We start from the raw sequence: 23642 nt of genomic DNA on the forward strand, positions 1-23642 counted from the left end.
AATTCATGGAAAAAGAAATATGAACTCTCGCCTCCTGTTGGAGTGGGAGGATGATGGAGTTGGCACAAGAAGGAATGACCAGTGGGGAAGAAAGAAGAGAGTTGATCTTGTTGGGGGCATAGGTTCAAGAGTAGAGGGGGAGTGGTTGGGGGAGTCACTTGTGTTGAGGTCAGAGTCTTAGAAGCTAGGTGTAAGTTTTCTTCCAGGAGGAGATCCTGATGTACAAGTTTGGCAGAGAAAGAGATGTGAGAGGAGGGAGAAAGAGGCCTGAGTATAAGGAACCTCTTACCACTTGCCTCTTTCCTGCAACCAAATGGCCTTTGTTGGCTGGAACTTTTTGGGAAAGGGAAAGGAGAAGAGAAAAACAGGGCAGGGGGAGGCAGCTAGGAGATAGCTCTTAGCTACTGGCAGTTCCCCCAACTAAGTCCCAGTGCACTGCCTTATGCTGTATGTGGTTGCAAACCAGCATGGAGCCAGAGGAGTAATGGGGTAGAGGAAAAGAAAGAGGAAGAGTCCTAGAAGTTTGACCTCAAGCAAGTGCAAGTTACCTTCCCTAGCTAGGCAGTTCCTACAGCGTGCCAGATCTCGATCACTGCCCCCAGACTCTGTCCCTATTGAACATAAGAGGTAGGTGAGAGGGAGGGACGGAGGAAAAGAGGTGGGGAACATGGGGGTTTTGGCACCAAACGTTAGGTTCTGGGAAAAGGAGATCTTGTGTGTGTTGTATTTCTAAAGTTGTTCATGAGATTCCTGATTTTGTGCATCATTTTGAATTTCTTCCTTTTCATTGCTAGTTTCTTTATAAGGCTTCTGATGTTTTTCATCACTGGTCTCAGTTTCATTGTTGTTCGTCTGGTTGGCATTGTCCTCTTTTTGGATTTTCCCAGTACATTCAGTTAGCATGGAGTCATCACTATTTCTAACTATTTTCCTATTTCTAACTGTGCCTAAGGTTCCTGCTATTCTTCTTCATCAATGCTCCATGTCTTCATTGTTCTGGTTTTTACTGTTCTCCTTTTCATCTTTGTCAGTTGGTTCAGGAAGGACCAACTACATTTCTGGCCAGGCATGTTTGCAGTCAGTCCTTTGTCACTGGTATTTTGGATTCTTCACCCATCCAGTTGTTGTCAGTGGCCATCGGAGGAGCTGTTGAGTCTCTATTGTCAGAGTCTGATCTTGTACTGGGTTAGTACTTGGATTGAGATCTGGATTGTGTAGTATTAACTTTCATGTTTTCTGCATCTTCCTGGACTTTCTGTTTGCTCTGGCACTTTGACAAGAGAGAGGCAGAGCTGACTGGGCCTTGTGAGCCTGGGATGCCTGGTCAGTGGACACCCAGCATTCAAGATGATGAAAGCTATACTTTTCCTGCTCTTTTTGGCTCTGGGTCCATTCTTTGGGTCTGATCAAATGAACACATTTCTCCTAGGGGAGGGCTCCTCTGAGAGATCTGTACCTGTGTGGACCAGGTCCTGGTGGAGATGGAGATGCTTCCCACCCCATTCTCAGGTGGCACTCTCTGCTTAGATAGTCCATCTCCTCCTGAATGCCATAGAAAATATGTGACCCTAGTTCTGAAGCCAGTGAAACTGACATGGGACACTGTGGTAACTTGGTGATAGAGCCAAGGTAGAAAAAGTTGAACGGCACATACTGCCTTGGTGAATGGGTCATTTTCCCAGGTTGAGTGTGTGTGTCAGAGAGATGAGCAGGAGGCCTCCATTGCTGGCACGGGGGTGGTTGAACATGTGTGGGGTGCAAGAAATCTGAGTGGTAGCTGTGTAAGAAGCCTCCAGCAGGCAAGTTGAGTACACAGGGAAACATGGTCATGGAGATTAGCTAAAACGGGGAATTCTAGGCCCAGGGACCAAAGAAAGGAAGATATAAGGATTCTCCCTCTGACAGTCTCCAGATTGTCCACTAGAGAGAATGTTGAAGGTTTTCAGAGATACAAAGGTTATACAAAGGACAAAGAAAAATGATTGACATATTGAAGACTTAGATATAGGCAGAGTCTTCATGAAGAGAACCCAAACTTCATGGGAAATACTTCAAAGAATCCAGAACTTGGGTCTCATCATATGAAAAAGCTTTTGCAAATTGAAAGAAATCACCTACAGAGTGAAAAGGCAGCCCACAGACTGGGAAAAAAATTAGCCTCTGTCTCTCAGAAAAAGGGCTTATATCTAGAACATTTAAAGAACTGAGAAAGATCAAATCCCCCAAATTGAAAGAGCCAATACAAAAATGGGCATCTGAGGTAAATACATACTTCTCATATGAAGAATATAAATAGAAAATAAATTTATAAAAAATGTTCAACATCACTGGTCATTCAAGAGATGGAAATTAAAACAATGCTGACATTGTATCTCACTTTGGAAAGAATGGCTGTCATCAAGAAATCAACCAGTAACAAATACTGGAAGGTGGGAAAAAGGAACACTTCTCTGCTGTTGGTGGGAGTGTGGACAGGTACAACCATTGTGAAATCAGGGTGGAGATGCCTTAGAAAATAATTGGAGGTTCAATTTGACCCAATGATTCCCCTCTGTGTATTTCCCCAGAAGAATAAAAACGTCATGCCACAGCAATATATGTGCACTTGTTTATAGCAGCACAATTTGTAATAGGTAAATCTTGGAAACAGCTCAAATGCCCATCACGAAGGAATGGATTAAAAGATGTAATTTTATACTATGTAATTTTATACTATGGAGTACTATTCAGCTAAGAAGAAAGATAAACTTAAAATTTTATAGATAAGTGGATGTAACTTGATATTCATAAGTGCAATAAGACTAGTGTGTGTAAACATCCTCTTTCTAGTGTAAGAAGCCGAAAGAGTGAATAAGATCCTTAATGTAGAATAGATATTATGAAATTGGAAGAAACTGTTCAAAAGGAAAGAGAAACTGGGATGGAGAAAAGGGAAAAAGAAATAGATACACACACAAAATAGCTAAGATAGTTATACTACTAATTTCTGTTGGTTCATTGAAATGAAAAGTTTGTGCCTATATTATTTGATCAATTTTTTATGCCTGTATTTTATAATATGAGCAAGTGCTTTGAAGATAATAATCCACAATGTATTAACCATTGTTACTCTCCTGTCTTGTTTTGTAATTTTATATCCTTGTTTTTATTGTTTTCCCTTTAAAATAAAAAAACAATCCAAACTATTAATGACTAACTATGACTGTTTTGTTTGGCCTATAGACCCAATTTGCAAATTTGTTTGCTCTTGGGACTTGGGAGGGAGGCTATTGCTGAACAACTCAAAGCACACTTTGACAGAAGCTCCCGTGTCACAGTGACAGGTGCATCCTCTGAGGGGTTTAAGTCTCTCTGGGAAATGGGCAGGGGTAATGAGACCACCTTCAGAGGGGCTCTCCTTGGAACTGAGTGTTGAATTCTGCTGCTCAGAGTCCAATCAGTTGCTCCTGGGACATGGGGATGCCATGAAATTGTGCAACTATGTCTTTTGTCTCGCTCTGGTCCTCAGGCTTCAGGAGAAAATGTTAAGAAAAGATGATGGGGAGAAGAAGACATTTGCTTAAGCAGCAATAAGATCTGTTTCTTTTTTTTTTTTAATACTGAATTAGCCCAATCTGAAAAACATGCATCCTATAAGCTCCTGTCCTAGGAGGGGCAGAAAGGCAGTTGTCTCTCTTTAGATGCATATGCGTGCTTACATATGTTGCAAATTCACACAGACATATCTGAGTGCACCCCGAGAGAAACTGAGAGTGTTATGTTTTATCGAGTACCTTACTGGGGATACAATTGTCCTTGTACTGACATTTGTCATTCTTCCTGGCTCACATCTGAATCCCCTTTTGTGCCGCTAGGGATTGAATCAGGGCCTCACACATGCTGGGCATGTACTCTTGCACTGAGCTGCACCCCCAGCCCGAATCCCCCTTTTTGTATGTGGAACTTGCCCTCTTTGGTGAGTACGGGCTGGAGACAGCCCACTTTTTTCTTTGCTGGCAAGATAGGCCTCGTGCGTGTTTCTCCAGTCGTCCTTGTGTAAGGGCATTCATACCCACCCTAGCCCAGGGTCAGAAGCTAAAGACACAAAGAGGTAGGAGTTTCCAGCAGGGATTCTAACAGGACAAGACTGAGTTCGGGTTGGTGCTGACATCATGCTCCTGTACCAGGCAGCGCTGGTTCTGTTGATGGTCTCACTGTGTCATTTTTCTGACATGATTTTGGGCAGTGACCATGACTTCTTGACTTCAATTTGGTGTTGAAGCAGGAAAATAAGTGGTATCCCAGACAGAACAAATCATCCCAACACGGAGTGGGAGGAAAGGGTGACCTTAGTGAAGTTGGCGTCTCCACAGGGGAATCCTGTTCTTCTGAGAGTGCTGAGCAAGGCTTTGCTTTTGTACTGTCTCTCCAGGGAGACTTCTCACTGCTGGACAAAGGCAAAGGAAATGACCACAGACAGAAGCACACCAGCAGTTAAGGGGAGTGGGAAAGCCCGGTGGCCTTTCCAGGGCCATTTTACTCCACTGACATAAGTCACAGCTGTGCCTGTGCCTTGCTGTGGCATCACTACCAGCTTCTCAGGCAGCTTAGGTGTACAGCTTCATCCCAGGAGGTGGCTTCCCTGCTCAGTTCTTCAGCCTTTTCAGTGATTCTTCACCATAAAATCTTCATTAACATGAAATATAGGATACCTTTAAATGTTCAATAAATCAGTATCTCATGTACACTTGGAAATAACTGACCATTTAATAATGACACAGTGCTTTCTTATCAGCATGACTTTAATTTATAACTTATAGCGTGTGTTTTCACATACATTTGCACGTGGTTTCTTATATATCGTATGTAGATACATAGAAAAGAAAACTATTATCAAAACAAGTTGTCTGAGCTATTCCTTTTATTGTTGCTGTTGTTGTTGCTTATTTGGTTGCTTTGAGGCAGAGTCTTCCTGTGGAGTTGAGGTTGGCCTTCAACTCTTGGTGATCCTCCTGACTCAGCCTTCTGAGTGCTGGGGTTACCGCTGTGTACCACCACACTGGGATTTTATAAGCTATTCTTAAAACTTCTCATCGAGCCTGACCTTTTACCACTCTGTAGGGCTCCAGTTTTATGTGACTGCCACCATCTTGACTGGCCCTGAAAAGTTCTGGCCTGTTTTCCCCACCTTGTTCTCAGCATACTACAATTAAACAAACCCACAAGAGTGGCGCGTGAGGTTGTACAACTGTCCCAGGCTGTGCTGGCTCTGTTGATGGTCTCACTGTGTCATTTTTCTGACATGATTATACTGGCATATATGATATCATATATGCCAGTAATGTGCATGATGTCTTTGATATTATCTTGGGACAAACCAGGAAGAGTCCCGCTTGGGTAGAAGTCACCTGTTCTGACCACTACAGAAAGAAGCCCTCTTCTGACCTACAAAACAGGAATCTGGATGCGTCTCCCTGTAAATGATGGCAGACCTACATAGATCCAGGAATGTTAACTGGGTTTATGCCTCAAGATGAGAGGCAGAACTTGGTTAAATTTGTCTTCAAGGCTTAGTTTCTCAGTTTTGTGTTTTCAGAGATCTGGGGCCAATACACAGTATTCAGGTTTTATTTTGTTTGGGGCAGTTTAGCAAGGTTTTGAATTATTTTTGCAACAAGCCTGGGCCATTGTCAATTCCTATGGACAGAGGATGTTGTAATCAGAGTTTGCAAGGAAAACAATTTAATACACGACATACAGTATATGAAAGTATTTTATAATAGTCACCCAAAGATAAATACAAAAGAAAAAGTACAGGAAATATGTCTGACCATAAGACCCAAGAAATCCAGTTGAGAGCTTGGATGCCACAGCAGTGTCCTGCATGATTCCATCTGAAGACCTAGAGCCTATGAAGATGCCCTCCATGAGTCCAAGTGAGGGCCTAAAGCTCATGCAAGTCTGTGCTGGGAAGGCCCAAAGGTCAGCGGTGGAAGGCCAAAAGTCTGCACCAGCAGGATGAAGGATCTGTGACAGTAGGCTGAGGATTCTGCACTGGAGCAGGAAACAATGCTCAAAGTAAGTAACCAAGCTCCCCCGACAAGTACCACAGTCATCATCAGTGACAATGAGGTCCTGAGCTCCTCAAAGAAAAGCTAAGTTCATATCAGGAAGCCATTGTGACAAGCTTCTCCAGGAGAAGAACAGCACATCATCTTTCCCTCCGAAGTCAGGCAGCAATGTTGAAAATAAGGACTAGAGTCCCCCAAAGCGAACTGCAGCCATTCTCAGTGACAACAAGGTCCCAATCTCCTCTGACAGCCAAGTTCCTATCAGGAAAGAAGCTCAGCAAACTGCTTCAGGAGAACCAATAGCAACCAGGAGAACTGTTGATTGGAGAACTGATGGTCAACTTGTAATACCAAGTGAACCGAATCAGCATGGTGCTGAGTGTGGATGGTCCACCTAAGGATTGTTGCCAAGATTAAAAGAACTGCAGAGGAAGAAGTGTGTGCTGTTGGTTTTCGGTGGTGAGTTGGTTCTCCTGGAGGAGCTTGTTGAGCTTCTTTCCTGATTTGAACTTGGCTGTTCTCAGTGTTAGAGGAGCTCAGGACCTCATTGTCACTGAGGATGGCTATGGTACCTTTTTGGGGAGCACTGGTCCTTATTTTGAGTGTTGCTTCCTGGCTCCAGTGCAGAACCCTCAGCCTGCTGGCCCAGATTCTTCATCTCACTGGCACAGACTTGCTGGCTTCCACTGCTGACCCTGAGCCTTCCAGGGCAGAGCTATGAAATAGCCTGGCATGAGTCGTTGTTGTGGGTTCTAGGTTATCAGATGGACTCAGGAAGGACATTGCAGTAGGATTCAGACTATCACCTGGGTTCCTTGGGTCTTTGTATGTAAGCAGCTTTCCTGAACTTCTTGTATTTAACTCTTTGGGTAACTACTATAAAATAATTCTGTAAATTATGTGTCCTATATTGTCGTGTTCTCCTGTAATCCCTGACTACAACAAGAACCAACGACGCTACATTCCACTTCCCCTTTTTATGTTTGCATCAGTCCTCAGGTGGGCCGCCTACACTCAGCACCATGCAGATTTAGTTTAGCTGGGTGTTGACCACCAGTTGTCCGTCTACCACAGAGGGAGTCCATATGTTGGAATAATTCCTCAGAGCAATGCCTGACTGATATCAGAGAAACTTTCTCTTTGGGTGAGGAAAGCTTCTATCCAACCAGAGAAAGTACAGGCTTAGACCAGGAGATATCTGAATACTTTGTTGCGTTTGACTTCTGTGAAGTCTGTTTGTATATCTTCAAAAGGTGATGTTCAGTCAGACAGATCCCTAGAGTGGCTGTGGGCCTCTGGATCAGATTATTTTGAGCAGATCTGGCATCACTGGCATCACTAGTGGAGCACTGATGGCCAGGCATGGGATGTAACAGTAGCATCTGAGAGCTCTTTATGGATTAGATTATGTGTGTGTGTGTGTTTAACCTAGGCATAAACCAATCTTGTGGTCTTGGCATGTCCACTAGAGGTGGTTCCTTAGTGGCTTGTTCTTGTTTTTCCCAGTCATTTCCTTCCTTTGTATATGCAGGGGGTTGATTTTTGATCACTGTCATGGTGTCAGGAGGAATGTCCATTAGAGATTCTAGTTTTGCTTGTATGGTGTTTTTGTCTCAGAATGGTCCTTTAGAAGCTGCTTTTGTAATTTTATGTTTTCTCAATTTTTAAGGACATGAGGCTTTTGACTTTGATGTCCCGTCTAGTGGACGCTTACCACTTTGGTGAGTTTTCAGATAGCAGCAAGAAGCAATAAAATTTTTCCTTTATTTTTTAATACAGTCCATGTAGACTTCACTTTTTTGTTTTCAGACCAATTGAGGGCTGGTATGAGGGCCCATAGTTCAGCTCACTGTGCAGCTCATCCCTGTGGGAAATCTTTGGCCAAAATAACTGTCCATGGTGACCACAGCATATGTAGCCTGTCAGTGTCCATTCCTAACAGAGCCCCTCTCTGTGGAGAACCACTCAGATGACTCTCCTTAAAAAGAAAAGCAACTGTCTCTATTTTGGATAAACTTGGCCCTATCTCCATGTATTGATATGTACAGAGCTAGCTGGGCTTTGTTGGTCCCTTCAATTAACTTTAAGCTTTATAAATTGTGCTACCTAAAGAGATGATGTATAACCTATGAAGTAAAGTGACAGGACAGTGTTACCCCACCCAGTGATTCCCCAAATAAGTGCTTGAACCAGCTGGTAGGGAGAGCCATGCTTCATGCTGTTAGCTGAGACTGAGCCTCCAGAAAGAGGCTGTGACTTCCCAGAGCAAGCAGGATTATTCATCAGAACTGAAGCACAGACCCCAAATCACTAGCTACTACCTCAGTTGTGTTATGCAGATTACTCTGTATTCTTGCCCTTGGCATATCACAGAGGTGATCTCAAACTTCCTATCCAGCCCAGCTCATGGTAGTCAGAGCACTTATGTATTTCCTGCCCCTTTCCCAGTCACTTATCCTTGAGCCACTCCCCTCATGGAGAATTAATAAAAGTGGGATCAGGCTCTGGGTGTGGCCTTTGTTCCAGTGAACCACCATCTTGGCTAGACTTAGGACACCCTTATCTCCCCATAACTGTATATATATGTTAATCTCTTTATTCACAACTTGGATTGCACTGGAAGTGGTAGGTTGGGATGAACTCACTAAAATTCTAGTAACTTCTCCTTTGGATTACAGATATAAACCTTTCTGGACCACAATGAGGACAGGAAAGGGTCCTTTATAAACTACTTTCATCTGTAAACAGGGTGTACTCAGCATCTATCAGGGCTTTATCTTTAAGACTGGTCAGCTTGAGAATATAGCACATTTTATAGTGCCGGGCAGTCATTGTCGGGGAGGCCCAACTTGTTGGGCCAGGTATGTGGTAGAACTGAGTAGTTTTACCACCATAAGATTCAGATGAGGATTTCTGCATGAGAGTCCTGGGTTCTGGGAGACACAGGCATTGCTGAGCCAGCAATGTCCACAGTTATTTAGCAGGTCCAGTATAGCATGTGGTACCCAGCCAGTTAGGTCTTGGCCTAAGCTGAGACTGTCAAGCTTTTTTTGATTAGAAGGTCAGTGGTTGTTAGAACCCAGAGGCAAGGGGGTGCAGCCCTTAGTGGCTGCATCCAAGTGTTTGCACAGGGAATCCACTAGCATTCCCAGAACCCAAGGGTCTGACTAAGCATCTCTGAAGCCACATGTCATCACTCATCAACAGACAAGGCGAATGGTTGAGTGACAGCTGGAATTCGCAAGGTTGGCTGTAGAGAGAGCCTTCTTAATGTCATTGAAGGCTTTTTCAAAACTGTTCTAGGTTCTTGTCAAGGGTGTCAGTCTTTGTCAGATGAGGCATCATATAAAGGCCTTGCTTTTTCCTGTGAACTGAGGGATCCAGATTCCACAGAACCAGCAACTCCAAGGAATTTGTGGTTTCTTTCTTGTTGTTGAGAACTCCATGGAGCAAATGACCTCTTTTTCTTGTGGTTCATGGGATGGTATCCTTGCTTTAAGTTCAATACCAGCTGACTTTTTGTTTGCAGATTTTTGCCTTTGTCCAGACACCTTACAGCCAGTTTCTATCAGGTGTTGCAGGAGACCTTTTTTTCCTTCACAGCAGGCAACTTGGTGTCACTAGCCAAAGGGAGATCAGAGACATGTTGGAGGAGGTGCAGCAGTATTCTGTGACATGGAAATTGGTAAGATCAGATAAGAGGCCTTTTCCAAAGAGGGCAGGCAAGTTTTAAATCCATGGGAAGCTGAGTCCAGGTCATTGACTTTGGAGTCTAGAACTGAAAACTCATTTATTTATCATAAAGTGCCAATCCCACAATTAAACTGAATGCTGAGGTTTTAGTTTAGAAAAGCAACACATCCATTAACATCATTTGTCTTTAAACAAAAACACAATAACATGCATGCCATATGCTAACCACACTGTTGTAGGCATGCTTTGAGTTAGTATAGATATTTATAGTCCTGTCTTTTGCCAAGGTAAACACCACAGTGAGATGAGCTCCACCTGTTAAATGGTGATGGCATGTAATAGTACGCTGGCCTTGGTGATTTCTCAGGGTTGGAAGGACGTATCTCTCCACAATAGTTGCTGAGTTGCTGAGAGGCATTGCCATTAGTAAAGTAGTTGGGGATTCCTCAGATGTGGGTAGATATCAAAGTGGTGAATAACTGTTAAGGAGAATGCTAATTCAGGGTGAGATGGTTCTCTAGGGTCCCTGTCAGGTTGAACTCAGATATGAGCATAGCAAAGTTTAGAGGAGGCTACAGTGAAGAGAGACAAGTGCTTGTACTGGGGTAGAGCGCAGGACCTGAGATCCAAAGGGAGCAAAGGAGCCAAGAACTCTACGGTCAGCACATCCTGCCGTCTGTGGGAGGAGCGGATTGGAGGGACTGATGCAAAATTGTTCTGAGCTGCAGGAACAGTGGGAACAATGTTGGCCAGCATTTTGAGGCCATGTGGCCAGCTCTGCCAGACAGGGTCAAGCTGCCCTGAAAAGTAGGCAGCAGGGAGTAGAGTGCTGGTTGTGCTAGGAGCTAGGAATGTTGTGGGGTGAAGAAAGAGGTGAACAGTTTACTAGGCTTGGAAAGGGGTAAAGCAGAGGTCCTGGTTAGGGTCCTTTTGAGCTCTTGAAAAGGCAAGCATCAATGAAGGGTGCAGAGTGAGGGGCTCCTCAAGCTCACTCTTGGAGGCATCATAATGTGACCTGGCTATGACCAGGCTATGACCGCAAAATTACGAATCCACAACTGGAACCAGAAAACAGAGAACTTCACCCTTAAGACTTGGGTAAGGTAAGGAAGAGACTGTGGTTTTCCAGCCTTCTGGACTCTCAGAGGTAGTGGCAGTGCTAGAGTCTCAGGGAAGTCACGACGGGATGAAGTTGGGCCTTGCATCTAATGTTGCTGTACCCCATGTGTGCCTGAAAACTCAGCTGCAGAATGGTTTGGGTGTGATGCATGGCCTTCAGGGGCTGCAGAGATCATCATCAGCATATGGAAGGAAGATGCTAGGGTTTTGGTCAAGATCAGAAAGATCTTTCCAGAGTGCTTGTCCAACCAGAGGGGGACATCACGTAATCCATGTGGCAGAACTGTTTCGGTCAATTGTGTAAAACTAGGGTTTGGATCGATACAGGTGAATTCAAAGAGGTTGAGTAGAGGGTTATAGGGAATTGTGAAGAAGGAATCTTTTTTTTTAATATCTATTTTAACATATTTTTTCAAAGTATCTCTCGTTATCCTTTAAATATCTCAAAAATATAGATTTTGATAATCATTGATATTCTTGAATTCAGAAAGTTTTATTTTCATTATTCTACATTATAGTATAATATAAAATATATAAATTAAAATTTTGTTTTTTCATTTAAAAAAGAAAAGAAAATTAAAAGAGAAAAATCAGAATAACACAGAATTTAAAAAAATATTAACATCATAAAATCACTAGTTGATACATATTGTCATTCTAAAAATAGTTGTTAAAGTTACAAAATCCGTGGCTAGACACTCAAACATTGAGAGTTCAAACCCTTCTGTTAAATGATCTAACAGAAATTTAGTAATATGGTCATCTTACATACTATATATACTGTTATATCCTGTAGAGCACTTTTCTTCCCTTTCATTTTTACAATATCTATTTTAGTTTTTGGATCCCATTATTCTGTCAGTATTATTTTTTACACTAGAGAGACAATGTAGTATTTAATAATGTGAGTCTTATTTGTTTCATTAATGAGGATATTTTCAAGTTGCCTCCATTTGCCTATAAAGACCTCAAGATCATCCTTTTTAAAATTCCATTGTAAAAAAAATACCACAGCTTTTTCATCCACTCTGTAGTTGATGGGCATTTTGGTTGTTTTCCAAAATTTAGCTATCAAAATCTGTGCTGCTATGAACACAGGTGCACATATATCCCTGTACATGACTTTTTCAATTTTTCTGGGAAGATACCCAGGAGGGGAATAGCTGGATTGAATGGAACTTCCAATCTTAGTTTTCTGAGGAATCTCCATACTGATTTCGCACTGCCACCAATAGCAGAGCAGGACTCCTTTTTCCCGGATCCTCGCCAACATTTGTTATCAGTTGATTTCTTCATGGCGGGCATTCTTTCCGTTGTGAGATGAAATCTCAATGGTGTTTTAATTTGCATTTCTCAAATGACCAGTGATGGTGAACGTTTCTTCATATATTTATTTGCCATTTGTATATCTTAATCTGAGAACTTCATCTCTGATGCCCATTTTTGGGGAGGGTCTTTGATGGAGGCTTGATGTTTTACAATTCTTTGTACATTCTGGATATAAGTCCTTTGTCTGAGGGATTGTTGGCTAAAATTCTTTCCCATTCTGTGAGTTTTCTTTTCACTCTGTTGGTGATTTCTTTTGAAGTTCAAAAACTTTTTAGTAATATGAGATCCCAGTTGTTGATTCAGTTTGTGTTTTATTCATGAATTCTCTCCCTACCCCTATGTATCCAAGACTTCTAGCTGCCTTTTCCTCGAGTAGATTTAGTGTTTGTTTTAATATTTATATCTTTGATCCATTTTGACTGTAGTTTAGTGTATGGTGATAGGCCTGGGTCTATTTTCAGTCTTCGGCATGTGGTAAGCCAATTTTTCCAACACGATTTATTAAAGATGCTTTTTTCCAGTGAATGTGTTTGGCCCCTTTGTCAAATATCAGGTGGCTGAGTGTCTTTGTAGTAGTGTTTGCAACTTCTAATCTGTTCCATGGAACCTCAGATCTATTTCTTTGCCAATGCCAGGCTGATTTTATCACTGTGGCTTTGTAGTATAGTTTCAAGTCAGGAATTGAGATGCCTTCTCCTTTGCCCAGAATCACCTTTGCTAGTCTAGGTTTCTTCTGTTTCCAGATGAGTTTTAGGAATATTTTCTTTAGATCTTTAAGGTATATTGATGGTATTTTGATTGGGATTGCATTGAATCTGTATAGCAGTTTTGGATGTAGGGCCATTTTCACAATGTTGGTTCTTCTTAAGCAAGCGCAGGAATATCCTTCCTTTTTCTAATATCCTCTTCAATCTCCTTTTTAAGAGTGGTATAGTTTTCAGCATATAGGTCTTTTGCATTCTTGGTTAGGTTGATTCCTAGGTATTTCATTTTTTTGGATGCTATTATTAAAGGTGCTATTTTCATAATTTCTCTCTCATGGAGTTTTTTTGTTTGTGTACAGGAATGCTATTGACTCTTGAGTGTTGACTTTGTATCCAGCTACACTGCTGAATTGTTTTTTACCTCTAGTAGTCTTTCAATGGAGTTTTGGGGTCTTCTATGAAGAGTATCATGTCATCCACAAATAACGATAATTTAGCTTCTACTTTTCCTATTTTATTCCTTTTATTTCTACCTCTTGTCGGATTCCTGTGACTAATATTTCCAGAACTATATTGAACAGGAGTGGTGATAGTGGACGTCCTTGTCCTGTTCCTGATTTTAGAGTGAAGGTTGTCAGTTTTTGTTCATTTAGTATAATGTTGGCTGTTGGTTTGTCCTAAATGGCTTTGATGAGATTGAGGTACATACCGTGTATTCCAAGTTTCTGTAGGGTTTTTATCATGAACAGGTGTTGGATTTTATTGAAAGCCATTTCTGCATCTATTGAGATGATCATTTTTATTTTTGGCTCTGTTGATGTGGTGTATTATATTTATTGATTTACGTATGTTGAACCATCCCTGCATTCCTGGGATAAATCCTACTTGGTCATGGTGTGTAATCTTCTTGATGATTTGCTGCATTCTATTTGCCAATATTTTATTGAGAATGTTTGCATCAATGTTCACTAGTGAGATTGTTCTATAGTTGTCCTTTTTGGTTGGGTCTTTCTCTAATTTTGGTATCAGAGTGATACTTGCCTCCATGAATGAATTAGGGAGGACTGCTTCTCTTTCAATTTCGTTGAAGAGTTTAAGGAGTATTGGCATTAAATCTTCTCTAAATTTCTTATAGAATTCAGCCATGTATCCCATCAGGAACTGGGCTTTTGTTGGTCAGTTTTTAATCACATTTTTATTTCAGTAGCTGATATTGGGTTATTCAAAATTATTGTATCTTCTTGACTGTGCTTTGGTAGTTCATATGTTTCTAGAAATCTGTCCATTTCCTCTGTTTTCCACCCTATGTGAGTAGAGATTTTCAAAGTAGGTATATATGATGTTTTGAATTTCCATGAGATCTGTAGTAATTTCCCTATTTTGATTTGCAGACATCAGGAGCTACTTGTATAACGAAGGCTGCATATACCACTTATACATATTCCTGGGGCTTTTGGGTCAAAAGGAACCCATAGCCTTCACCGAATCTCTCATAAAAGACTTTAATCAGGCGTCTGGGCAACAGTAGTAACTTCTGACATATTAATGGGCTTTTTGCCTCACCCCATGCCTTTGAGACAGCTTTGATGCTATGTCTGGATTGCTTTGTCTCTTTTTTTTCCTGGGGTGTTGTAATCTTAGGCAGGATAATCTTTGACAAAGGCCATGGCGATCTACCCATCAGGGCTGAGAGTCCACACTGTGAGCTGTTTCTTTAACCACTTTTTTTTTTTTTTGCCTCAGTCAAAATGCAGCAATGCTTCTTAGTGGTGAACAGAGTCAGGAGTTGCTAACCGTCATCCCAAATGGGCAGTAGGTGATGCCATCTGACCAGCATTGGCATGTAAGGGCAGCTGTCCGGCAGAAGGCTCGAGGGTTGGAGAGAGCTTCTGTGACTGACCATAGGCAGTGACTTATTGGACTCTGGAGTTAGGGGTGGAAAGGTCGGCTCCTGTGGGATCTGATGATCTGGTGGAGAGTGGGAGCTGATGAGTGAGGAACAAGAGAAGGACTGAGGGCTGGAAATAGACGAGTGAGGAGCAGGAGCAGTGGGGCTGGCAGGTGGCAGAAGCTGGCAGAAGTGCTGGCAGAAGCTGCAGTGCCTGGGAAGGCCATACATCTGCCATGAAAGCATCCACAAGGAGGACAGGTTTTTGTGATGGAGTCTTATTCAGGCACAGAGCTGCTTTCATTTTAACTCTGTAATCTCCTTTTGAAAAAAATATTCTTTAGGATATATGCCAGAATTGTAAGCTTTGATTAATTAGATTCCATCATGACTCCTGAGGTGTATGTGGTATTCCCTTGTCCAGCGATGCAAGACAGACAAAGACAGGCTGCCCGCTTTGATAGAAGACAGACGGGATGCTTCCCTGGCTGCTTCCCTCTCGGGGTTGAAGGTCTGTCTTAGCACAGGCACATCCGTATTCCCAAGTCAGGGACCTCAGTACAGAGCTGCCTTGGGGCCATGATGACAGGCCACAGAGCCGCAGGACAAGCCCATTCACACTTCGTAGCTGAGGCAGGTGTGGAGTTATACAGCCATCTAAAGCAGTTGGCTTCATGAGGGATGTCATGCATTCACTCACACATTCATCCCGAGGTTAAAACATGCTACTCTTCACCCAGAAAACTGAAACTGATTAGTTGATCAGGCTGCTTTTCCATTCTTAACTTAGGATGGGTTACAACCAGGAAAGTACAACTCAGGAAGGTCACCATGATTCAAAAGTCCAGATGGTTTTCTTTCATTCTCCTGTAGAGCTGGCAGTGGCGGTGTGTCCCAGTCTGCAGAGGGGACCTCAGAAGTCAGTCAGAGGGGCACGCCTCCCATCCTCGTGCGGCCTGCATGCATGCGGGTAGACTCATCTCCGTGACCCACGTCACAGGCCATGCAGGGCGGTAGCTGTCTTTTCTTATTTCCCTGCCAATGCACGAATAACTTCTGTGGGGAAAATTGAATGAACATCAGCTCAGGAGGAGAAAGGAAATTTTAGTGATGTTGTGAACCTTAGAGGAGTCATCTCCAAAGTCTCAGGTGTTGTTTATAGAGAGCTTGTCTTATTTAGAGGGTGTTAAACAAGTTACAAGAATGAGGTAAGCTTTTATGAGATAAACTTTTGCTGAGGATTGCAGTGCAGTGGGTATCTTGTGATGAGGATAGTTGTGTGTAGCAACATTGTTCTTGACACAGTCACAGAAGCTTCAGTTTGATGACAAACCATGTGATTTAGCTAAGTTCAGTGGCAGAGAGCAGAATGACTACAGCTTTATTGAACAAAATGGCTGTAGTTAGGTCAGGGTTTCTGCTTTAGTAGGACTTAACATCATTTGAGGATGTAGATAGGGGCTTCATGCAGGCAGGAGTGGGGAGGAGAGCAGGACTAGCCTCCTGCGGGACACATGCCTGGACCTCACTTCTTCGGGGGCTGAGGAGGTGAATCCCAAGATGACCTTGTCTACAGAGAAAAACCTGGCCTCAAAGGGAAACGGCAGAGGTTTTTGGTGATATTGGAGATGTCAGATGTGCCAAGTTTGTGTCCCCAAAAATCAAAAGAATGAATTTCAATGAACAAGGCCAGTCAGGCGTAGAAAAGATTTACTGAAAGCTAGGTCCTGAGAGACCCTGAGAGACAGGAGGGGTCTCGAGTGGGTTGTCACCAAGATCCTTTGTCAGGGGTAATAAATTACAGCAAAATCACAATAAGTACAACACGAGTCAAGCAGCCTATAAAATTACAAGTTTAATTACTTAGCTAATATTGATCTAATAAGCAAACAAATTGCACAGCAAGGATGCATGGCATTTTGGGGATTGAATGAGTCCAGACGCTCTGGGCTCCCACCTGGGCGCCTGATGCCCATCTGGACTCCCTGGACCAGGTGGTGCCAACTGCAACTTCCTGTTTAAGCCTTCAGGCCTGGCTACCGCATCTCTTCTGGAGCCTGTCCTTCAGATGCGTCTCTCCGTCCAGAGTTCGATGTCTTTATTTCTGACTGTGTACTACTATCTACCTTTCTTTCCTAACTGTGCTGCCCGTAGCAGAGGTGGGCGGGGAGGGTAGAGCTTAAGCCAGGATGCTCAGTGGGGAGCAGTCCCACACAGTCAGGTTCCTGGTACATTTTTTTTTTTTTTTTTTTTTTTTGCCCCAGTAGAGGAAGGGGTCATAATCTCTTCTCTCTTGCCCTTTACTACGAGCTTTCCATCTCATTCTCCGCTGTGATGGCCCTAGGGGGAGGCAGCCTGACGTGAGAGGCCACAGCGGTGGCAGTGGGAGAGCTGGGAGGAGGAGCTGGTGAAGGTCAGTGTACCCCGTGGGCCTTCTCACTAACCTCTTTGAGGGTCAGTTTCTAGAGTGGCTGAGTGAGCATCAGAGTGTTGATTCACAGCAATCTTGAATATAATAATGTATGTACACACTCTGTGACCCTTGGCTTACGAAATGCTCAACAAACAGAGGTAATTGAGATTATGACCATTATTACTCGGGTCACACAACACACAGAAGCACCTGAGATGCTCTAGGCACTCAGTGCACATTAATCTTTATTCTGCTCTGTGGGGAGAGGTAGGCAACCAGGAGGCCGGAAGCCTCAGCTACGCACAATGTGGAGGTCATGGTAGAAAAGCAAGTCATGGTAAGACGACGTCTCAGGTGGGGGACACATGAGCTCGGCGCACGGTTACGGGGTGGACAAGCCTCGCCTCAGCTCTGGGAAAGGCTGACGGCGCCCTCCGGGGAGCGCAGAGGAGCTGCCGGGCTGGTGTTTTGGCGCCATCTACTGGACTGACTCGGTACTTCAGTCCCGGACAAGTAGGTGGCTCTTTGGACCCAGTTGCTGCCAATAAAGAGTGATGTGGTTTCCTTTGTGTGTGTGTGTGTGTTTATGTTTGCCATTCACGAAAACATACCTTGTATCAGCCAAGAGTTTAGTTAGGATGGCTTCAGACTGTGTCCTTGAGGGGTGTTACGAGGAAACAGGAGCAAGATATTATTTGCATTGTTAGAAATTAAGCGCCAATGACATGCTTAGGGCAGCTGAGGCCATGTTCTGATCCCTGGGGCCACAGAGGCTGTGTGTGTGTAATGGGGAGTCCCGTGGAGACGGCTGCCTGGCCTGACACCCTGGGTCTGCTCAGGTTTCCTGGGGACTATGTCTCTGCCCTATTTAGACACATTTCTGGCGGCCTCCCAAGCTTCCTGCAGCTTTCCAAGCAGCTGGGAGGTGTATTCATGCCAGTGCGCTCCGCGTGTGTGTGTCAGCAGGTGTCAGCACAATCCAGGGGGTAACATACATGGCACCAAGTGACCTGCCATTGTCACTGCCCTGGGGAGGGTCCAGCAGGAGAGAGGGATGGAGACCATCCAGGCAGAAGCTAGTCAGGCCAGAGTCTACTCAGACTTCCTTAAGAGAGGCACTGTCACCCCTGAGAAGTCCAGGACCAGGACCTGTCTAGCTTCACCCATGTGACCAAGTTGATGGCAGCCTCTGTGCGGGCAGAATCTGTAACCTGGGTAGGAGGAGGCATGGAAAGGGAAGTATCCTGGCCGCCTCCAGGAATAGTGCGTGTGGAACACCCTGGGACAGTCCCTTTGTGCAGTGACCTGAGGACATAGCTCACAGCCAGACAAGAGGTAGTTGGTGTGTGTGTGTGTGTGTGTGTGTGTGGCCATTCGTGTGTCAATTTGAGCCCCTGTCTGTCATTGTATTTCTGTATGTGGGGCCTGTGGACGAGTTCAGACATAAGGGATAGTCCATACCAAAGTGCTTTCCAGAAAGCTCACGTCCATGGACACAGTCATCATCCCACCAGCTAATGGCATATTTAGCCTACCATATCCCATGATGCTCTAGCTATGAAATGGGAGTAGAACGGCGTGTGGGCACAGACACACTCACATTCCCAGCCTGCAGTGCCCTGCCCTGGTGGCTGCCTACTTGGTAGATAAGCTACAAAATTCTTTGAGTTCACAGGATCTATCTCCAGGTTTCCAATTTACTCTGTGCAGAGATGTCCAGGGTAAAGAATATCCCTCCTGGGGGTGGCTTCCTTTTGTTGTGGTGTCTATGACAATCTATGTCATCAGGGAATTTAGAACCTCTTTGGAGAGCTGCAAACAGCAATCTAGTAGAGGACAGGGTGTAAGAGTAGCCAAACTTACAGTGTCATTTGAGGATGTAGACAGGGACTTCATGCAGGCAGGAATGGAGAGAAGGCAGGACTTACCTCGTGGGAGGACGCCTTCCAATCTCAAAGCTTTTAGCCATGGTGAGGCACACCTGAGATCTTACCTGTTGGGGAGCTGAGGAAGGAGCATCGTGAGTTCCAGGACAACCTGTTCTATGTAGAAAGACCTGGCCTCAAGGGAAAACAGCAGGATGTCAGATGTGCTGAGTTTGCGTCCCCTGAAATCAAAAAGTGGATTTCACCAAACAAGGCCAGGTAAGAGTAGGAAAAGTTTATTGAGCGATAGCTCCTGAGAGACAGGAGGGGTGCCAAGTAGGCTGTCACCAAGGTCCTTTGTTAGGGGTAATTTATACAGGAAAGTCATAACGTGGGTACAGTGTGGGTCACACTACTATCACCTTATAGAATTACAAGTATAGTTGCTTAGCTAATAAGGATTCACAGGGAAATGAGTCCTGTAGGAAGAATGCATGGAAAGAACAAAAGCATGCTGGGAAGGAATGGGTCCAGATGTTCTGGTCTTCCATCTGTGCAACAGATGCCAATCTCAGCTACCAGACCAGGTGGTGCTAATTACAGAATACTTCCAAGTTAATGTTCAACTTTTTGCTGTATACAATAGGAAAAGTGTTGGTGTTTTTGGTAAACAACACACATTATATATCTTTTTATTATCAGAAGTCTAGTTAAGGGTTGCTTTGGGAGGTTCTGAATGAATTATTGGTATTTCCATTATTTCTTATAGGAAAAATAGTGTTGACTTACAACCAACTTGAATTACAGGCAGCCCTCACAAACAAACTGAGTTTGTAAGTTGTATACAAACCTAGCCAAGGAAACTGTAAGTAAATAGTCTCTGTGAAGAACATCAATGTAAATATTCTCAATCACATATTAGCAAATAAAAGGCTATGTATCAAGAAAGATTTGTCTTGTGGCATCAAGGATAGTTCAACATATAAACATATAAAAATCAATACATTTGGTTAATTCTCCTTAGCTGAATGATACAATCAGATGAATTCACTAAACGCATAAGATATCTTTTCATGATAAAAGTTTTAAACACATTTCTTGGACTTGGCAAGCTCTTGAGATGATAGAAAATTAAACTTGGAGACTTACTGTGTATTTTTACTTCTTTAGCATCTGGAAAATTCTTATTTTGTAGTATTGTCAATTTTACACACTGAAAAGAATCTAACCAAATCTTACAAAATTTTGTAGCTTATTCACTGTTACAAATGTCATAAAATTATGCATTGCTTATTCATGTTAATAAAAGTACTATAAAAGTCACTACATGTCATTTAATTAAAGATGAAATATATTCCATATAAAATGTTTTCCTTGTTTGAAAAATATACTGCATTGGATAGGTGTTAGATAGAGGAAATAAATTCTTGTGAGTTGAGGAAATAAATACAATCCTTATTTAAGTATGTCCATTTATGAATATGAAAGACTGTCATACAGAAATATTGTTTTCTACATAGTACTGTATAACAAGAGTAAATATAAAGAAGATATAACTTTAGCTAGAAACTAATGCATAAGATCAAAAAATAGAAAACAAGATCAACACAATTTAAGGAGATTAAGACACCCTGAATAGAAGTTAGCAAGTTAACATAGCTTTCTCAGTTATTAATATAACCATAGGACAAAACACAGCAAGGATTGGAGTCTTAACACGGTTCACTATCTGTTTGCTGTCTTTAACATGTACAGAGAGTAAATATAAAAAGATCAGGATAAAATATATTCTTTCAAGTATACATGAGATTGTACAAAACTAACCATATATTAGCCATAAAAATAACAAATTTTGATCAAAGAATTGACATCATCCAGAATTATGCTCTTTTACCTAGAAGATCAAAACTAGACACAAGTTAGAAAAATACAGCTTAAAATCCCCCAAATATTAATCTAAGTAAGTGAAAAGAAATTCTAAAATAAAATGGAGGCAGGCAAAACTTGATTACTGGTTTAAGGAAATATTTCTTTAATATAAAAGCGATAAAGATAGAACTCACGAAGTTGACTTACCTTCATTGTGAATGCGTGCTTATGAAAAGATACCATTGAATGAATATGGAAACAAAACACAGGTTGAGCAAAGACATCAGTACAGTTATTGACAGAATATTCATTCAGAATACATAAAGAATTCTTAAAGCAGTAAGAAAAAAAGTGAAAATGCAAGTGGAAAAATTATATATTCTTTTAAAAAATAATATTATTTTATGATGGTCACCCAGAGTTAAACACAAGAAAATGCAGGAAATCTGTCCATAACACTAAAGACCCAGAAAATTCAGCCGAAGGCCTGAATCCCACAGCAATGTCCTGCATGAGTCCAGATGAAAACCTATTGCCATGACAATGCCTCCCACGAGTCCAACTGGAGGTCTGGAGTCCACGAGAAAGACTCACGCCAGTCTGTTTTATGGATCTAGATATTCTTAAGAGAGTATTCAAATGGCAAATACCATTATGAAAATCTGCCTAAACTCATTAGTTACTAAATGGATAGTAAACCTAACTATGATATTAATACACAAAAAGAAGAATAGCTAAGACTTTTAAAAATTTATCAATAGTCATCATTTTAGAGGAGATGCCTCTTTCATACATTACTAATAGGAGAGCAAATTGGTATGACTTTTGCAAACGTCTTATCAATAGTTCCTTAGGCAACAAATTCTCCTATGGCATCATATCATATTCCTGTGTAGCTATCCCCCCAAATTTTACCTAGAAAAGTCACAAAAATGGTATCAGGAACTTTGATATTATCCCTACACTGTGGTGCACATTACATACTGTAAGAGATATAAATGGTTATTACAGGCAGACATCTAGTTTGTTTTGAATTGCCTTTTGCAAAGAACGCAGACACCATGGAGTGCGTGACCTTTGGTTCTATTTACATAGCATTCATGAGCAGCAGTGTAGGGTCCCATTTTGTCCACATCGTTGCTGATATCTATATAATTTTTTAACACCTCTCTAAAAGATGTGAGGGGACGTTTTAATCTTTTAAAAACAAGTTGTTTTTGCTTTTTTCCGAGTTTCCCATTCACTGTATTAACTGTCGCCTTGGTGGCAGAACTCTGTACTTTGATGTGTTCACTTTTGTCTAGTTTCTGTGCTGTTTTTATAATGTTTAAATATTGGACATCACTGCCCAGAATGAGTATGTAGCATTCTCCCCTTTGTCCTTTCTAAAATATTTGTCCAGGTTCAAATCTTATGTTTAAGTCTTTAATCCCCCGAGCTGTTTTGTTTTGTCTCTTGGGAGGTAGAGTTTGTCTGTGTTCTCTAGATGGCCGCATTGTGACCTGTCTGTACTACAGAATGACTGTGAGCACACGCAGCCAAACACACAGTCGTTACCTAACCAGTACAACTTGCTCCAACACTTCAGTGCTACCCTGGGGGATGAGCTAAGACCCTTCTCCTTGTCTTCACCCCCAACCTTCACTATCAGTAGAAAAACTAGCAAACTAATTTTTTCTGTGGAGATGTCCTTGCTCTAGACATTTCACACAAACGAAAAACAGGCTTTGTGGTCTCCGTGACTGGCTTACTCACTTAGCATGGTGGCTTTAGGGTTTTCCCTATTTTACCACTTTTAGAGCTTCATTGATTTTCATGGCTAAATAATATTCTCCTATATGGATTCACCACATTGGTTTATCTGTCAGTCAGTTGATATACACTTGGGAAAGGAAACTCTGAGCTTATGCAGTGAAGTTCTTCCTCCCCTATCCCAGGAGCATCTGTGTTTTTTGAAGGAGACAGTGAAGTTCTAGTCAGGCTCCAGGTGGATGGAGGGCTCCGTCATCCATGAGTAATGCCTTTTGAGTAATGCTGCAGAAGTGCATCTGTCTCCTCAAAGGATGAGGGCTGAGAAGGGAAACCTTATCTGGAAGAGCTCTGGTCAAGGAAGGCAGGGGGGCAATTCTGGGACCACTAAAGAGTCAGGAAACGGATTAAAGCTCCTTTTACAAGGAGGGCCATGGAAGACCCACGGGGAAAGGCAGTGCATTCTGCCCAGCCGCAGCTCAGTCTGAGCCAGGGCTTTAAGTTGAAAGGCTGCCGGGGCTGTCCGGGGCCCCTGGGGCTGTCGGGGGACCCCCCCCCCCCATAGCACCAAGGCGGCCAAGTCTGCGCGGGGGAGCCCTGACCCGGGAGCGGCACTGCTGTGGGGTCTGCCCTGTAGCTGGGGCACTTGGCAGAGGCCTGGGGTCTGGGGTGCAGCGGATGAGATGAGGGGACCTCGTCACCTTGGGACGTGACAACCGTCCAGGGAAAGCATGGCCTCTCGCTTCCTGATGGAGGGCGACGGCCGCTGGGAGATGCACAGGGTCAGGCCGGAAGGCTCTCCTCATAGGCTTTATTCAGATTGTGGATCGAAAGCTTTACGCCATAACGAAAGGAGAAAAGGCAAGACGGTCAGGCCAGTGGACCACGGGTCTCCCCACAGTGCTCGCCGCCTCGTTACGGCTTTCTTTTAGCTTGCTGTACTCGATGCTGTAAAAGCGAGGA

At 42.9% G+C, this 23642-nt stretch overlaps 1 protein-coding gene and 1 long non-coding RNA gene across 6 annotated transcripts in view; one reads left to right on the forward strand and one right to left on the reverse strand.

Moving 5' to 3' along the window:
• The window catches only part of LOC134474033 (uncharacterized), a 28770-nt gene extending 25585 nt beyond the window's left edge, over nt 1–3185 (forward strand). For all 3 annotated transcript variants that reach the window (XR_010044587.1, XR_010044588.1, XR_010044589.1), the window contains one exon: nt 2874–3185. This is a non-coding gene — a long non-coding RNA (uncharacterized LOC134474033). The remainder of the gene's footprint in view (nt 1–2873) is intronic.
• Nucleotides 3186–19341: 16156 nt separating this feature from the next.
• LOC100735607 (A disintegrin and metallopeptidase domain 3-like) overlaps nt 19342–23642 on the reverse strand; it is a 117354-nt gene continuing 113053 nt past the window's right edge. For 2 of the 3 annotated variants that reach the window (XM_023561972.2, XM_013144678.3), the window contains one exon: nt 19342–23627. In XM_023561972.2, coding sequence (XP_023417740.1) covers nt 23608–23627 — 20 coding nt within the window. In that variant the 3' untranslated portion in view covers nt 19342–23607. The remainder of the gene's footprint in view (nt 23628–23642) is intronic. The other variant, XR_010044593.1, reaches the window with a different exon arrangement.

The sequence above is a fragment of the Cavia porcellus genome, unplaced genomic scaffold (assembly GCF_034190915.1).
Source record: "Cavia porcellus strain 051 isolate PalLab524CR breed Dunkin Hartley unplaced genomic scaffold, mCavPor4.1 scaffold_29, whole genome shotgun sequence".
NCBI lineage: Eukaryota > Metazoa > Chordata > Mammalia > Rodentia > Caviidae > Cavia > Cavia porcellus.